This window comes from Lycorma delicatula, chromosome 1, assembly GCF_047948215.1.
Source record: "Lycorma delicatula isolate Av1 chromosome 1, ASM4794821v1, whole genome shotgun sequence".
Taxonomy (NCBI): domain Eukaryota; kingdom Metazoa; phylum Arthropoda; class Insecta; order Hemiptera; family Fulgoridae; genus Lycorma; species Lycorma delicatula.
Genome location: NC_134455.1, coordinates 376,566,459 through 376,583,653, shown reverse-complemented (window position 1 = coordinate 376,583,653; position 17,195 = coordinate 376,566,459). Strand labels below are relative to the sequence as shown.

The 17,195-nt window shown below is 31.7% G+C and overlaps 1 protein-coding gene across 1 annotated transcript in view; it reads right to left on the bottom strand.

The window, feature by feature from the left end:
* LOC142317287 (uncharacterized) overlaps window positions 1-17,195 on the bottom strand; it is a 39,752-nt gene that overhangs the window by 12,479 nt on the left and 10,078 nt on the right. The window contains exons 4-6 of the mRNA XM_075353713.1: window positions 8,534-8,627; window positions 6,418-6,765; window positions 3,073-3,252 (exon numbers count right to left, since the gene is read on the bottom strand). Of these exons, the coding sequence (XP_075209828.1) occupies window positions 6,540-6,765; window positions 8,534-8,627 (320 nt within the window). The 3' untranslated portion in view covers window positions 3,073-3,252; window positions 6,418-6,539. The remainder of the gene's footprint in view (window positions 1-3,072; window positions 3,253-6,417; window positions 6,766-8,533; window positions 8,628-17,195) is intronic.

Genomic DNA, 17,195 nt, shown 5'->3' with positions numbered 1-17,195 from the left:
TTGCAAAATCAGCAATCTCCATCTTTTGTGAATTAGAACGTTTTTTGATCTACACAGAGCTTAGGACTATATCTGCTAGATAGTTAATAGCGTTTGCGTCATAACCATTAAAATCCTAATAATTTGCTTCTAAAAATTGGTGTTCACTGCAAAATAAGTAATCTCCACTTCTTTATATGATTACAAAACCAACAATCGCTTCTTCAACCAATAGAAATGAAACTAGTAATCAAATGAGCACTCTTTAGGGTATAATCTTAATTGGATAAATTCAGTGATTGTGTAGCTTGTGTTAGTGATTTTGTAAACCTGCTTAAAATAAGTTAAAAAAGTTATTAAAATGGAAGAAAATCCAGCTAAATTGTCACCATCAAAAGCAAGAAAATGAATGTGTAACCCACAAATGGAAATGTTCTTCAGTTAAAAAAAACTGAGATACTTATACATACATTGTTTAATTTCAGCCATCCCTTTTTATGATATAAATTTTTTCAAGTGCCAAAAAAACTTCATAATTTGCTTGCCGCCACCACATACTTAAACGTTAGTAATTTGAAAATTTTAAAAGGTACATGCCTGAGACGTTTGTCATTTTAAAGCTTAAGAATAGGGCTTTCATTTGATATACAGAGGTTATCTCTAAAGTAAAGACAGTTTCATTGTAAAAAAATTTATTCTGAAAACTTTATAAATACTTTTTATTTTTCTTAAACCACATACCTTATACTACTTTTCTATATAATTGCCACATGAATTAGGACATTTATAGTAGTGATATACCATCTTCAATATATCCTCATCGTATTCTTCTCCCACCACTCCATTTAGCCACTGATTAACAGCATTTTTAAGTGCAAAATCAAAATTACTTACCACTCAAAAATTATTTCAATTTCCTAAACAAATGGTAATGAGAAGGAACTAAGTCCATACTACGGGTGATCGTAAATTTCCCATCAAAAGAAAACTTGATTTTTTAACAAATTCATTCCTGTAGTAAGACAGCATCAAGAACACATTCTCAAAATACCTGCTGATAAAGTAAAGACTGTTTTCACTTTAGATAATGTTCCAGCACATCCTGTACCAGAAAAATTGGTTAGTTATGACGGCAAAATTGAATGTTTATTTTTACCACCCAACACAACCTCTTTAATAAAGCCTTATGAGGCCAAAAAAAGAAGAGGTGATTTAAAAAAAACCCAGCCTTTCTAGTGTTCGTGATCACAACAACAAAATCAATTTATCGCAGGAACAAGATGTGCAGTCATATTATAAAAATTTTGGACGGTTTAAAGAAATTATTATTTTAAAGAAGAAAACCCAGTCATGTAAACAATTAAGAATTGAAAATTTTTACTCCCCATTTCAGTCAACTTCACATCAGTAGGTTAAATCACAACATTGTACATATCAAATTTCTTTTTCAATTTACCATAATCAATATTTTAAAATTATTATTGTGTACTGTAGTGTATAGTTGTAAGTGTAATAAAATACAATTAGTTTTTCTCTGCGTTTACGTATTTTCATTTCCTTCTCTTAAATTACACATTTTTTGTCTTAACTTCTAATCTTGGTTTGGACTATGTAATATAAGTACAATAAAAAAAAAATTAATTCAAATTTATTAGTTACGTACAGCATTAAAATAAGGTATGAACTGTGAATATATGCATTGTGTAGACCGTTGAACATAGTCACATTGTAATATTGTACTTGAAATTTTATATAACGGACTTTCCCAACAATGGATGACGACCTCCCTCAATTGGTCCTGTTATAGCAGGGACTTACTGTACAGATATTTCTAATGTTAAATCAAACAACATCCTAGAATATTTATACAGCAAAATCTTTATTAACATCCTTGAAATAAATGATTTTTAAACATACACACAATGCAACAATCTTATACAGAATAGTGTATATATATATATATATATATGAATAGTGTATATATATATATATATATATATATATATATATATATATATAATATATATTGGAAGTAGCAGATAAATATGAAAATGTACAGATTACCATTTTAATATAAAGAAAGCAATCAGAAATATAAAATATACAATTTAAGAAGTTTGTGAGTATTAAAAGTTTGTGATCTGCTAAATAAAATTTTATTCATACTGAAAAAGTATTAAGTAATTCTACTATTCATATTAAACATATTAATGATGATAACTATTTTATCATCAATAATGAAAATAAAATGTATGTAAATATTGTAATGCTTATTTAAATAATATATAAACGTTAGTTAGATTAACTAATGTTTATATATTTGTGAGTAATATACTGATAACAGAGAAAATTTTATACAACAAATAATGGAATAATTTTTTTTTTAACTTATTAAATAAATTAACTGGAAATAAAGTGAGGAAGAATCAGAAAAACCAAACCCCAATATGACTTTTGCCTCCACAATCAGCTATCTTTAATAATGTTCACTAAGAATTTTAGTAATAAACCATTCTTTTATGAAGAGAAAGAGAACAGTGAAGGATTATCTAAACATGCTGCGTAATAATTTTGTTCCTCAGCTTTTTGCCAACGGGTTTCCATTAGAAAACGAATGGTTCATGCAGAATGAAGCCAGACCAACACGACTAATATTGTTTTAGACTATCTGCATGAAATTTTTAATGCAATGTCAGTTCAAAACTATTTCCTAATCATTTTGCGTGTGGACAGAACTGCCCCTCCCTCGAACAGTCCTGATTTGAATCTGTATGATTATTTTTTTAAACAATTTTCCCTAAACATCCTCGTCGTACAGTGATGGAACTGCAAGTGCTGATCACCGAGGCATGCAACTGATGCAGCTGATGTCTGAATTAGTGGGAATTATGTTTATAGCAACACATTTTGTTACCACCAGCATTCAAAGGGTTAAATTTATAATCTAATATAAGTATATTCAAAATGAATTATTTTATGATGGGATAAAAGAAAAAAAAAACATGTTTCAACATTTCAGAAAGCATGGATTTTAGAAAAACTAATTACATTGACTAAAATTATTTTGTAGAAAAACATTTAATATATAAATACCTGCTGAGTGAGAATGAATATGATCCAGAATGAGATCTTGACCTTGTTTTTTTCTTTTTAGAGATTGGTGGAGTTTTGGATCTGGGACAAACTGATCTTGATCTTGATCTAGTCCTAGAACGTGTTCTGGATAATGTTCTTGTTCTTGAGCGTGTTCTGGTATTAGTTCTAGTTCAGCTCCTTCAAAAAAAGAGTAAAAAAATTCTATCTGTATTAATTGGCTTGAAATGATTTTAAAGAAAGGAAATGTCAACCAAATTTATTTCATAAATCAGACACATTGTTACAAATAATAACAATGGGGTTAATACAGTATGTAAAGTTATATATGAAATAAGGGACTAACGTATTAAATCTACACTCAAGATATTAATCCTACCCTTCAAGAATAGTTCAATATACTCGTATTAGAGAATGCTGATAACACCAGTCAAATAAATTGATCATTTCAACTAGTATTGTAGTTAACAATTCACCCTATATCCAGTGATTATAAATGTTTTTTCTAACCTGTACAAATAATCTTCTTTTTTTTTCAATTATATGCTTGTTTGTGAATTCTTGTCAACAGTTTTACTGCGCACAGTTCACATTTTATAATGATTCTCTGCTCTTATAAGTTGTTGTTATTCTTTATATTTTTATTTTTCTTCACTCTCACCAATATACAATCCAGTAACCAATAAAAAATACACATTTATAAATAAATGAATGAAAACAATATAAGTAGCTCAAGGAAAAAGAGCTGGAAAAATTATGATTGTATATATTAAGCAAAATAAAAAATTCTGACCAACATAAATTTACAGATTTTATTCCCTTTTTTATTTGATGTCTAATATTTTTCTTAATAAAACACATTAAACATTAACTAAAAACAAATAGAAAACTATTCTGTAACAAAAATGAACAAGCAGATTTTGAGTAGCATAGAAAACACAAAACTTTTAGAAAACTATTTAATTTACAGGTATTCTGTATAAAAATACCTGATGCGTACACTACATGACTTCCTTGTACGCCTATTAAATTATATATAAACATTTTTGCTGCACTTCATTTAAACATATTTCATTTGAAAGTGAGATACAATCCATCAATTCTTTAACGAAGTGGACAGTTCCACAATTTCTGAAATATTAGTTTTTATTAACATCAAATATTTACACATTAATTCAACAATCTTACACAAAATATTAGGATAAAGTAAGTCCCTTAATTACTCGTATTACAAGATCAGTATTATTCGTACCTTCATGAGTTGCTGATTAACAAAAGTTTCAGATTTCTGGTGTGTCGTATAAATGTTAATAATAATTAAACTATTCCGTTTAATGAACTCCTGTATACTGGTTACAAATGTTCATTTTAACCTTACGTGTAAAATACTGTTTTTATTATTGAACTATTTGGTGAATAATAAAAATGAAAAAGAAACAATCATACAGGAAAAAGAAAGATAACATGAAGAAATAACTCAAGAAAACAACAAGATGAACATGAAGAGGAAGAAAATGCTAAGGACAAGGGAAGAATAAAAAAATTATGAGATGATAAATACAAAGAAGAAGAAAATGATAAAATCAAAGAAAGAATAAAAAGATTAAGAGAAGATGATTACAGAGGAAGAAAATGTTAAAACCAAAAAAAGAATAAAAATATTAAGAGAAGATGATAAATATAAAGAGGAAGAAAATGTTAAGATCAAGGAAAGAATAAAAATATTTAAGAAGAATGATGAATATAAAAAGAGAAAATTTTAAAACTAGAGAATGTGTACACAAATTAAGATCAGAATTATATCAAATCAAAGAGCAAGTAAATGATTAGCAACAAAAAAACAAATAAAGGAAATGATGATCAACTCTATCTTAGGAAGAATGTTGTCCAACAACATCAGAAGAGTAATGAACTAAGAGATAAGAATTTTTTGCAATTTATTAAAAATCACGCAGTATACCTCAGTATATAAGTTGTTCTTGTGAGGGTCTATTTTTCAGTTACTCTGCTAACTTTAATGTAGATAAAATTAAACATGAATTCTAGGATAATTAAATAAAATTAACTACAAAATCCAAAAATATATGATCCTAAATTATAATTTTCAATTAATATTTAATAATCAGATGTTTCACCAAATCTATTGCATATACACATATGTAATATGGCCTATTAAATTACATGTACAGATTTTTAGATATACATAAAATTTTATTTCCCTAATAACTTCTAATTTTTTTCTATTTTTTTATTTATTTTTATTATTGAATAATAATTTATTGTAAAAATTTGCTTACAATCACAGATTAATAATTATTAATAAATTAATATATTTAAATTTAAAAAAAAAAAAAGTTAAAAAAAGGCAAAGTCTGATTAGAACCAACGTGCCTCCCTTGTAAGATTCAAATATTTCATTAATTAAAATTTTATTTGGCTATAAGTCTGGAACCAATGAATGTAAGTACCACTTATGATAATTATTGAAAAGCTCTCCATGAGAGCTTATTACTGCAGTTAAGAAAAAGTCTAAAATCCAAATTTTTGGGGATTTTAGGCTTTTTTTAGACACTTTTGATTCAGAGGATTGCAATCAAAAGGGGAGGTGCACAACTAGATGCTACAACAATCCTAAATCTAAAATTTCAACATGCTACGGCTAATTGTTTTTGAGTTATATGAAATATGTACAGATGTCACACCGAAACTAGTCAAAATAGATTCAGGGGTGGTCAAAATGGTTATTTCTGTTGAAATCTGAAAACTGAAATTTTTCCCAATCACAGTACTTCCTTTACTTCATATAAGGAAGTAATAATGCAATTACAAAATACAGAAATGCATGTTCTATTTTATGCTTACAGTTACCATGTTTTAGTTTTCTTAAATAGTAGGAAGAAAAATCATAACTGAACAGAATAAAATTTTAAAATAATTTGACAAAGAAATGAAAAAAAATTATAAAAAAAAACTTGACATCAATGAGAAAAGTGAACTATGTATAAGGCAATATATTTCAATTAATTGCATTACCCAGTAACTATTTATTTTGCTTAAACAATTTTTTTTAACACTAAAATATAAACCAAAACCAACATTTTCATGAAAGTAACAATACATGCATGTTTAACTGTAAACAATACAACTCACATACTTATTTAACATCCTAAATGAATTCTTAAGAAATATTCTAATATAATTTGTGCACTTCTATTCTATAAAGCTAGAGAATAACCCTTACATAAGCACTAAATTTACAATAGTTCAAATTAATGTTTAACACACTTGGAAATATGTAAAATTATATAAATAAAATTTAAATGATTAAGACAAACAATAAAATACCTGCGAGGAGTTATACTGCGAGACCGACTTCTAGGTGGAGTACGTGGTGTTCTCGATCTACTTCTAGAAACCGACCTACTACGAGGAAGTGGAGTACGACTTCTTGACCTAGGACTATAGGTCTACCAGACCCGAGATCTAGACCTACTACGACTTCTAGATCTTGACTTTGAACGAGATAAGGACCTTCCATATGACCTCGAATGCGAATGCCTTCTCGGTCGAACTAATGGTGATTTGGAACGAGATCTAGAAAATGATCTTTGACGTCGTCTGCGTAAATGCCTATCTCGTGAATCTTTTTCCTGGAGCATCCTTTCAAATGCGGCTAATGGATCTTCAATAATCCTAAAATTAAAATATAATAATGCTATAAGAGTCAGTTAAAAATCAATTAAGTGACTTTCAGGATTTTATAGTTCATATTTGTATTTTGCCTGTCAATTCAATAAATATAATGTATTGAACCAGATGATAAAAATTTAATTTAAAAAAATAATATTTCAAGTTATAAAGTTTTAAAAATTATGTAATAACAAGTATGTAACGATGAGTTTAAAAGACTTCTGAACAAGATCAGTTATCAATCTCATTAAATTAATTTTTCATCACGATACCTAAAAAAAATATTTTAAAAGATGCAACATTAAAAATAACAACATAAAAAGCTACCCTCTTAAGCTGACTTTTTACAATCATAACAACTTCCTAAAACTCTGCAGCAACACATCATCTAATGCAACATTTTACAAAAAAATATATGAAAATAGTGATAAAATGAAACATTTCAATCACAATTACTAAAACAAATTTCATTCAAAAGAAAATATCATTTTTCACTAAAAAATATGAATAATTTTAGTTTATAATAATACCAGTTTAAAAAATAAAATTAATTCACTACAAAATTAAAATTTCATTTTATTATTTAATAGGAGTAATTAAATTCAACAGTTAGTGTACATTACAAATTAAAAGTACGAGGGTGAATCACATTTAAACAGTAATTTTGCTATTCTACACAGCAAGCAGTTCCAAGCTGGAAAGCAGAGTGGTGGGGGGTTAATATTCGGTATGTCAGAGATGGGGCACCAGCTTGGTTAGATCCTCTGCTCTGTTCTGCGGTCAGTAAAGCCATGAGAGTGAGCAAGACGTTCTGTTGTCTGTTGCACAACATATTATCATAAAGTTTTTAATTAATGAAGATGTTAAACCTGCGGAAATTTAAACTCGTTTAAAGGTGCAGTCTGGGAACGCTACACCAAAACAGACTGTACACATGCACCAGACAAAAGGGTGGTCAAGAAAGTGTAGAAAAACAAAAGTCATGATCGACACCCAAGGTCAAGTCTGACAACATCTGTGCCACTCAAGAGGTTATCAAAGGTGTTCGCCAGTTCACTGGGGAAGAAATCACATCAGAAGTGGGTAACAGCTATGGAAGTGCTCAATCCATTATCACTGATCATTTTAGTTTTAGAAAAATTAGTTTTCGATGGAAAAATCAAAAACAGGCCAGGTTAGAGATCTGTGAGAGGCTTCAGAATCAATTTCAGCAAGAAGGGGATGATTTTTGAGGTGTATTGTCACATGTGACATCAATGGCTCCATCAATACACTCTGAGTAAAAAATAGCAGGTAAGGAGTGGCGAAGGATGGATGAGGTCAGTGAAGGCCAAAACCCGTCCGTCAGCCAGAAAAGTTCTTGCAACAGATTTGTCCCCCTCTGACTATTTTTTGTTTGCGCCCTTGAAAAAATCACTTGGAGGGGGGAATTATTGAAAAATAAAAAGATGTCGAGGAGTGTGTGAGCAATTGGTTGATGACTCTTCCACAAACTTTTCATGAACAAGGAATATTCAAGCTTCCAAATCATTGAAAAAAGTATGTAGATTGTGCCGGAGACTATATAGAGAAATAATGACGGTATGAATTGTATATATTATTAGTCAATAAATTTATTTAAAAACTGACGTATTTAAAACTGCCGTACTTCGTATTAAAAACTGACGTATTTAAATGTAAATTATTATTTTCTAAACATCCATCAGTACACAGAATCATGAAAATATGAATACAGATAATTTGAATTAAGTTAATTAAAATCTTTACATACCCAACTTTACCGTTGGGTGGTCCACCCCTATAAACAGGAAACATTCCACGTGCTCGGCCTCTTGGACCGTAACCTCTATGACCTCTCATGCCACCTTAAAAAAATAATAAACTATACTATTAACAAATAATTATTGTTAAAATTTCAACAAATGTAATAGATACAACAAAAAATTTCTGATATTTCAAAGCAAAAATTTCTCGTATATTTTTACACATATAAAAACCAAACTGAATTTTTAACCAAAAATCAAGATTAATTGTATATTTTTATAAATAATAAGCTACTTTCAGGCTAGCAAAAATATGAATGATTTTTGTCTGCAATAAACCTCAATGCACTCATAACTCATCATAAATGAAAGTTAATTTATATTTAGTTCTGCTGCTTCCCAATACACCATTTGGGTATTTTATAATTAGGAATTTAAACAGTTGAGTAATTTGACAGACAGAAGTCACACTATCCTAGTGAACTGTACTTAAGGATAATAGATTTTTAAAAAGTTTTCACCCAAATTGTACACATGATAATCACAGTGCAACTGTAATTGTTGTAGCCAACCTGATGAGTTCAGAAACACTCTCAAAAATGGGATAGTTATCTTGAGAATAAAACAATCACACGCCAGGCCAAACACACCAAACCACAGATGATATAGCTCTAAAAATGATGTCTTCACTCTGTTTACAATACACCTTGGAGTAAAAACGGAAAGGTTTTTGTCGATGTTAGTGGAATTTTTGTCTGTGTCAACAACACAGTCAGTAATGTATGTTGCTTCTATTTCACTATTCAGGACTTTCAAGTGTTATTATGTTTGTTTGAACCAGCACCAATTATAACATCAGTCGGTACCAGAATGAGAACAGCAAAATATCACCAAACTCATAGCAGAGCTAAATGATGTTTTCTAATAAGCAATAAAAATCATTTTGTGTAAATAATATGGATCACTTAATCGGGTCAAATGTTTCCATTTTAAGTAATCTGATGTATAAATATTTCCTGAAAAAAATAAAATTTAGAAATTTATAGAGAACAAAGTAAATTAAAGTGTTTAAATAGAAAACTTTAAGGTTTTATTTCCTGTGCTAAAAGAAAATGCTATTGGAGTAACTTTTCCAAAAATAAAAAAGTTGATTAGGTCTGAATGTAGAGGTGTGATCCTCTATGTCTGGCCCTGAATAGGTTGAGGATTTTTACCTTCAACTGAACTAGAAGAGAGAAATTACACAGTTTACAAAAACCATTTTAACCTTGGAAACGTTTGTCTTTCCCAAAACCAACATGATGAAACCTTTTGGAAAAGTAATTACTCCAGTTGGTACAATGGAAAAAAATCCACAATGGCAATAACGCATATATTTGGCCATCGGATTCTGACGAGTCCAAACCAACATGCAAGAAGGAATTTGAGCCTTCTCCTGGAAGCCACCACCACAATTAAGACCAGAATACAAATATCTCTTTGGAAGATTAAACTTCAACTCCCGGTAAAAAAAAGTACAACTTAAAGAAGTAACCAAAATTTAAGACAAACACAAAAATCTTAATACTTGCACTTCAAAAAACAAGATTCACAAATGAAAACACAATAAGACTCAGAAAATTTAGAGAATTTTTAAAAGGAAAACTAGTAAAAGAATAATGACAACTGTGCCACATTTGGAGACAACCTTTAATCAATGAGAAAATATTTGTCAAAAATTTCTATTCACCCTTGAAATTTTAGCCCTTCTAACAGAGATGTGAAAATAAAAATTACTTATTTATCAACATCCATACTCCAATTAATGAAGATAATAAAAAGAATTCAAACTAATTAAAAAATTTGAAAACCGTTAAAAACACAATCCATTAAGTGCCAAAAGACATCAACAAAATTTTACTAGATTTTAATGTGAAAATTGGCAAAGAAAAGGTATACCAAAAAACTATAAGAAATTTTGCAGCTAATAAAAGAATGGAAATGGGATGTATAAATTAACAGAAATATTTAACATGAAATTAATGTCCACTTCATTTAATAAGTATTAAATCTGCCAAAAAAAAGTATGGATGTCCAGCCATTGCATATCATTACATAAAAGTATAATGTAGAAGTGCAGAGCCCCCCCTAAATTTTGGACCATTGCCATAATATCAATGAAGAAGGCTTTATGCAAATATGAATGAGTCCCTTGAATATTGCAAATCACAGCTGAATGTTCTGAACATTACTAGGCTCAGCTCCATTTGGAGTAAGCGACTACAAACAGAAACATTTTGCTTAGCTTTATGTAACTCTACAGTTGAGAGGGCATAAAACAGATACTCGGTTTGTAATCTTCTTTCATTACTCATTATCCTTGATTGGAAGCAGTCAAGTGGCAGCAGCAAGTGGAGTTATGGGCACTGATCTGTATTCTCTGAACCCATTCCTACAGTCTGGAAACAGTTTGACCCATCCCAACTCCTCTGCCCTTTGTACTCCCATAATGATATGGGAGGAACAGTTTTACGCTTCAACTGATAAATACGTATCAGACAGTCATTGGTAACATCATATAAAAGGAATTCATATTTGGTATATCGATGTCAATTGACATCAGGCTAATGACTTCACAATCATTCACATTATCAAGTAAATCGCCACGTTTGTTCTCACAATCTTACTCATTTCCAACCTGCCCTTGCGTTTCATGAGCAGCAGAAGAAACAGGACTAGACAATGCACTTACGGAAAATTGCAGATCTCCTGCGTTCTACACTTGTAAGACAATCAACATATATCTGCACAGCAACAAGTCTGTTCCAAAACAGATCAATATTGAAGTTCATTTTTCACCACAACAAATCCTTTTGGTTCCCTTGCTTGATAAATTTATCAACTACATATGGTTGAACTTGCATATCAAATGCATGTTCATGGACTGTCACACTGGGAAACAATTCTTTAGTATTCAGGTAGTCTGACCTATCTACCAAGTGCAACAAGCATTGCAATTCATGATAAACATCAAAGATTTTTCCCAAGTCCCTAAATATGAAATATGGAAAAATCAACAGTCAAAATTTAAATATCTGGAACAGATAATCCAATTTAATGGTTTAGATAAAGATGCTGGCAAAACAAGAACATGGATAGTGAAATTAGCCTATCATCTAACAAAAAATATTTACAACAAAAAGCAATCTGAAATAAAGCAAATTCCAGCACTACAATACTGTAAATAAGATCTGCACGCATCACGATGAATCCCCAGTTTGATGAAATAAATGCAAAAAAAAAAGGATAATCTTGATAAAAATTCTAGGATAAATAAAAAAAATGAAAATGAATACAAATTCAGAAGTAATAAAGATCTTCTCACAAACACAACGAAACTGAGAAAATGTAAGATTTCACCAGAAAAAGAAGAGCGAAATTCTTTGGCCACCTTATGAAAATGAATAACAGGCTCACAGAACAAATATTCAACCACATTTATTACAAAAAGAACAGAAAACAATGGACCTCAGGGTTCAAAAACATTTCTTAAGGGCCACCAATTGGCTGCTACTTGACAAATCCAGGTCCAGATGGCTGGTCTTCCCATTTAGTACGATGCGACTCAAAAATACCTGGGTGTTATCCTTGATAAGAATTTTCGGTTCAAGGAACATCTACAGTATGTAGCAAAAATGGCCGCTGATGCTTTTTACAAAATCCGTAGTCATTCATCCTGATTGGAGGTTGAATTACTGTACCATGCATATCCTTTACAAAGGTGTCAGCAAAGCTATTATGCTGTATGCTGCGCCTGTCTGGGCTCACTGGATGGCTTTTAGGTATTGTGCAGACATTTTGCTGCGGGCCCAGTGTCTCCTCTTGCTTGCTGTTATAAGCAGCTATAGAACAGTCTCGCAGGAAGCAGTCTGCATTATAGCCGGAGTCAAACCAATAGATATCTTGGCTAATGAGTATAAGGAATGCTAGATTTCCAAGGTAAATAACCTATTGACATCATAACGAAAGCAGGAGATTGAAGACCGGGGTCTTGCGTCTTGGCAGGTCAGGTGGGACGAATCCCCACAGATCGCTCCACACATGGTATATTTCCTATGGTGTTTAATTTAGGTGGGATTGGATGGCACTCCCTCATTCGGTATATCACACAGTTCTCTCCAGGCATGGTGCCTTAAGGGCGAGTTTGGCTAGGTCTCATTTGCTGGATTGGAGTCAATGCCCGGATTGTGGGACTGATGATACATACAGTGGACCACATCCTCTACCTCTGTCCCCGATACAAGGTCGAACATTCATGAGCTGTTAGGGGACTTGAGAGAATACATTCCTGTCTGGATCTCCGAAATTAACTGGATGATCGGCGACAAGTGGTCTATAGTGGCTGGTTTTCTTTGTGCCCTTGCGGTGTGCAGGTCTGCAAAGGAAGTTTAGTCAAGATACTTGATTGTTGTGGGATCCCGGGTGGCTAGGATTCCGGCTTAGGCATTGGATAGGTTGGAGGTTGGAGGTCCGGCTTAGGTAGATTGGTTGGTATTGTTTGTGATTCACTTTGGGTCGTCCGCTGGTGGGGGTGGCTGCACCGCCAGGGTATGTTAACCCGTGCAACCGGAGGCGTGGCTGCCAGAGCCACGCCTCTGCCAGAGGAGGTCATGATTGTGACTTGGCAATGCCACACAAGACACCATGATGTGACTGGGTGGGGATATGGGGTTTGTCCCCGGCTCCTGCGCATACCAGAATGAGGTTGCGTTCCCCTTGATAGGTGTCCTAAATTGGTAAACTTAATTGAATGTAGGTCTGATTCTCTATGTTGTGCAAGACATAATTTTGATTGGTATGAGTGTGGTATTTAACTTTAAACTCATTCGTTTTCTGATGCATTCACAATCACGAACGGTGCTGACAAATCTGGACAAGGCATGGCATGGAGTTCACGCTTCTGCGGTTTTGGTCAGTTAGTTTGGGAAATCATGTTAGGTTGGATGGAAGATTTCCATTTGAGGCCTACATAAAGGCAAAATTTGATTTGTGTTTTACTGATGCAAATGTCTGCCGAGGCATTTACATCGATGGCATCCCGACTGAGACCTGGCTAATGAGTTAAGATGAGTGAGATGTAATCAGTTAGAGAGTCTAAAAATGACCTCCAGTAAAGCTCCTCAGGGCTTTGAAAGGAGGGGGTGGTGTGGTGACCGGTAACGTCACAAGGTGGGTGTCTTCCCCCTACAGGGTTGGGATGTGGTGTGTAGGTTCAAAAACCTCTCACCCGCCGGGTTGGTCTAGTGATGAACTCGTCATTGCAAATCAGCTGATTTTGAAATCAAGAGTTTTGAGGTTCAAATCATAGTTAAGGCAGTTACTTTTTACGGGTTTGAATACTACATTGTGGATACCAGTGTTCTTTAGTGGCTGGGTTTCAATTAACCACACACCTCAGGAATGGTCGACCTGAGACTCTACAAAACTAAACACTTCATTTACATTCATAATGTCATCCTCATTCATCAACTGAAGTAATACCTTACAATGGTTCTGGAGGTTAATAAAGTAGAAAATGGTATAAAATTCAACGGTTTCCAAGAAAAAGAGCAAAAAACCAACAATGTCTGATCAGAAGAGAGAAGCCCAAAAGTCAAAGCACAAGAATTATAACTACTGGAAGACTAGAAAAGAAAACACCCAGAAGAAAGAGAAATAAATTCAATATGCTGCTTCACGTGGTCCTCAGCTGGCCAAACTCTAGTGGTAGAGAGGGGCTGTAGTTTACTTTGTTTCCCATACAAGTTCCTTGAATTTTGATTCCTCCATTAAAAATAGCTTGATATCCATTGTAAATCTACTGATCTCTGTGGCAGAGTGGTAGTGCCTTAGCCTCTCATTTGGAGATTCTGGATTTGAATCCCACCCAGTCAGACATGGCATTTTCATATGCTACAAAATTTAATTTCCATAGCCCATAAGCACAAGCTTCAAGCTTATGGAGTGATATACTGCAAAATAAATATTCAGAAAAATGTAATTCATAAAAAAGTAAAATCAGAAAAATGTAATATCAAATGAAGCAGCACTCAACAATGATTATTATAAGAATTATCTATAATTAAAAATAAATTAATTATCAAAATACAAAAAATAAATCTCAAACTTGACAAAAAAATTCAAAACATAAAATTCACTGAAAAAAAATCACAAACTTAAATGCAATTAATGAGATGTGAAAATTTAATTCCTGAATTACATTTGTAAATAACACACATTTCTAACTGTACACTAATAGCTATGGCTGTCTTTCAAGTACCAACCTTCTGTCTCTAATGGAAACAGGGCTGAAATTCTTTTTTGCAGATTAGACCATCCCACCTTTCTCGTTCCTTGCAATAACAATAGAAAAAGGGCACTCTTTAATTTTGGGACTGGCAGATTTTACAGGGGATAAGAAACGTTAGCAAGCAGGATGACTGAGATTGATTTTTTGGTTAGATATTCAACCAAAAAGTTGTTGACAACCAAAATTGTTTTTGACAACCAAAGATTGTCACAAAAAAAAATTGTCAAAAAAAATTGTTTGCTCTCATGATGAGCACACATAGCTTGGTGCATGGTGCATTATCATGATGGACGAACCACTTGTCTGACCAAAATTCAAATCTTTTGCTCTGACCAAAATCTTTTTAGCACCATTCATCCTTTGAACATACATTAATTGCCCCTAATCATCTTCTCGCACCACACCAAATGTTGCATTCTGTTGACATTTCATTTATTTATTGCCTGCCCACTTCAGATGTTCATTCATATTATCTAGTCAATCTTTGAATATCTTATACCACTTGGCACTTAATTTTTTCATAACATCCAAAACAATCATCTTTCAACAGCTTTAAACATTTCAGTTAACAGAATTGCAGATCTTTTACACAAAATTTGATATTAATATGATGCTCTGAATTTCAAACTTGCATGCAGATACTCATATTTATTCCAAGTAAATTATCACAAGGACGATATTGCACAGTCATTCCTGGAATTAAATTTGTCATACCTTGAACACAGTAAAAAATCTTGTAGAGAATTAAGTAATAACCTTTTAGTGATTTTTTTAGAGGATGCTGTTTTGGAGTGTAAAACAATCGCAATGCAGGTTTGAATATGACATTTCAAGAAGGTACTGAAAAATTAACATATAAAGTCGTTTAAAATTATAGAGAACATTTATATTTTGGTTTACTTTAAGTAACAGACAATAGCTACTATCATGTACGATCATCAATAATAAAAAAAAATTTACAATTATTTAAACCTGTTTCTCTAAAATCAAACAATTCCACCATTAGCAGCAAATCAATATCAAGTAAAAGAACACTTTTTTTTGTTTTACCTTCAGCAGACTGAAGCTCTAAGACATCAGTCATTTGCTTACCTAATAATTTTTAGTCTTGCAAATATCACCATGCACTAATTTCTAAAACATAAAAATAATAGTGAAATCATTTTTCCAATTAAAAGCAGTCACTATTTTGTACACCATGAATCAAAGAATTAAAAATCAACATACATTCAGATCACCATTTAAACAAACTGTAATCAGCCATCTCATAACAGTGGGCTGATGTTCTTTTTTTTGTGGGAGTAAAATTAATCATGAAAAATGCTCTTTCATCAAATGGTTTTATTGTACTTCAAAAATTAAATAAAATATTAAGGAAAATCTTTTTTAATGTTAGCTTTTAAAGAATTTTTAATCACACAATACCTCTTTGTAACCATGATGAAAAATACCATAAACTTTGACCCAAGACAGGACGAGAAAGGATATAAGGAAAGGATGAATTTTGAGTCCATGTTTTTCCATCTAAAAAAACATTTTTAATTACACGTTTATATAAAATGAAATGCTATCTTAATTACCATAACGTTAATTATTAATACAGCAAACTCGAATAATTGTACAATTAAAATTTACAACCACACCAATCACAAAAAAATTTCTACAGAAAAATAAAACTATTTTTATTATGTTGTTTTGTAATCTATAACATCCTAATTAAAGAAAAAAATAATAAACAGTGCAAAAACTTTATCACTTAATGAAACTATGCTAACTTAAAAGCAATAAACTTCACTAAAGATGTTAAAATAAGAAATTTGCTTTTCTATAATTGTTGATTGAAACAGCATAATAAAATAAGCATTGTTACATGAACTGCCCAACACTGACCTCACGGATCTGTAAATAATGTATGAGAATATAATGCATACTTTATCAGGACAACATAGAAAGATGGAGACCATCAGGTGCACTGATCAGGATACATAGATAAAACCAATGGAGTCCTCCTTCTATTTCATCCCAACTGTCCAGGCAGTACAAAGATCTTTCACTAGACAAAATACACAATAATGCAATTATAACATTGTCTTTCTCTCTTTTTTTAATACTGTCTTTTATTTCACCAAAGGTACAGGATTATATAGGTATCAGTTACACTCTTAAAAACTCAATCAACCAGTAAATCAAAGATTTTTTTCAGATATGTTTACACCAGTTACCTCTCCAAATGGGTATAGTAAGTTTTTAAAGGCAACATTTTTGGAAGAAAAGCGTTATACTGTAAACACAAATAAAATTCTGATTAGTTAACAAATAATCTCCCTCTATGAATCATGAAA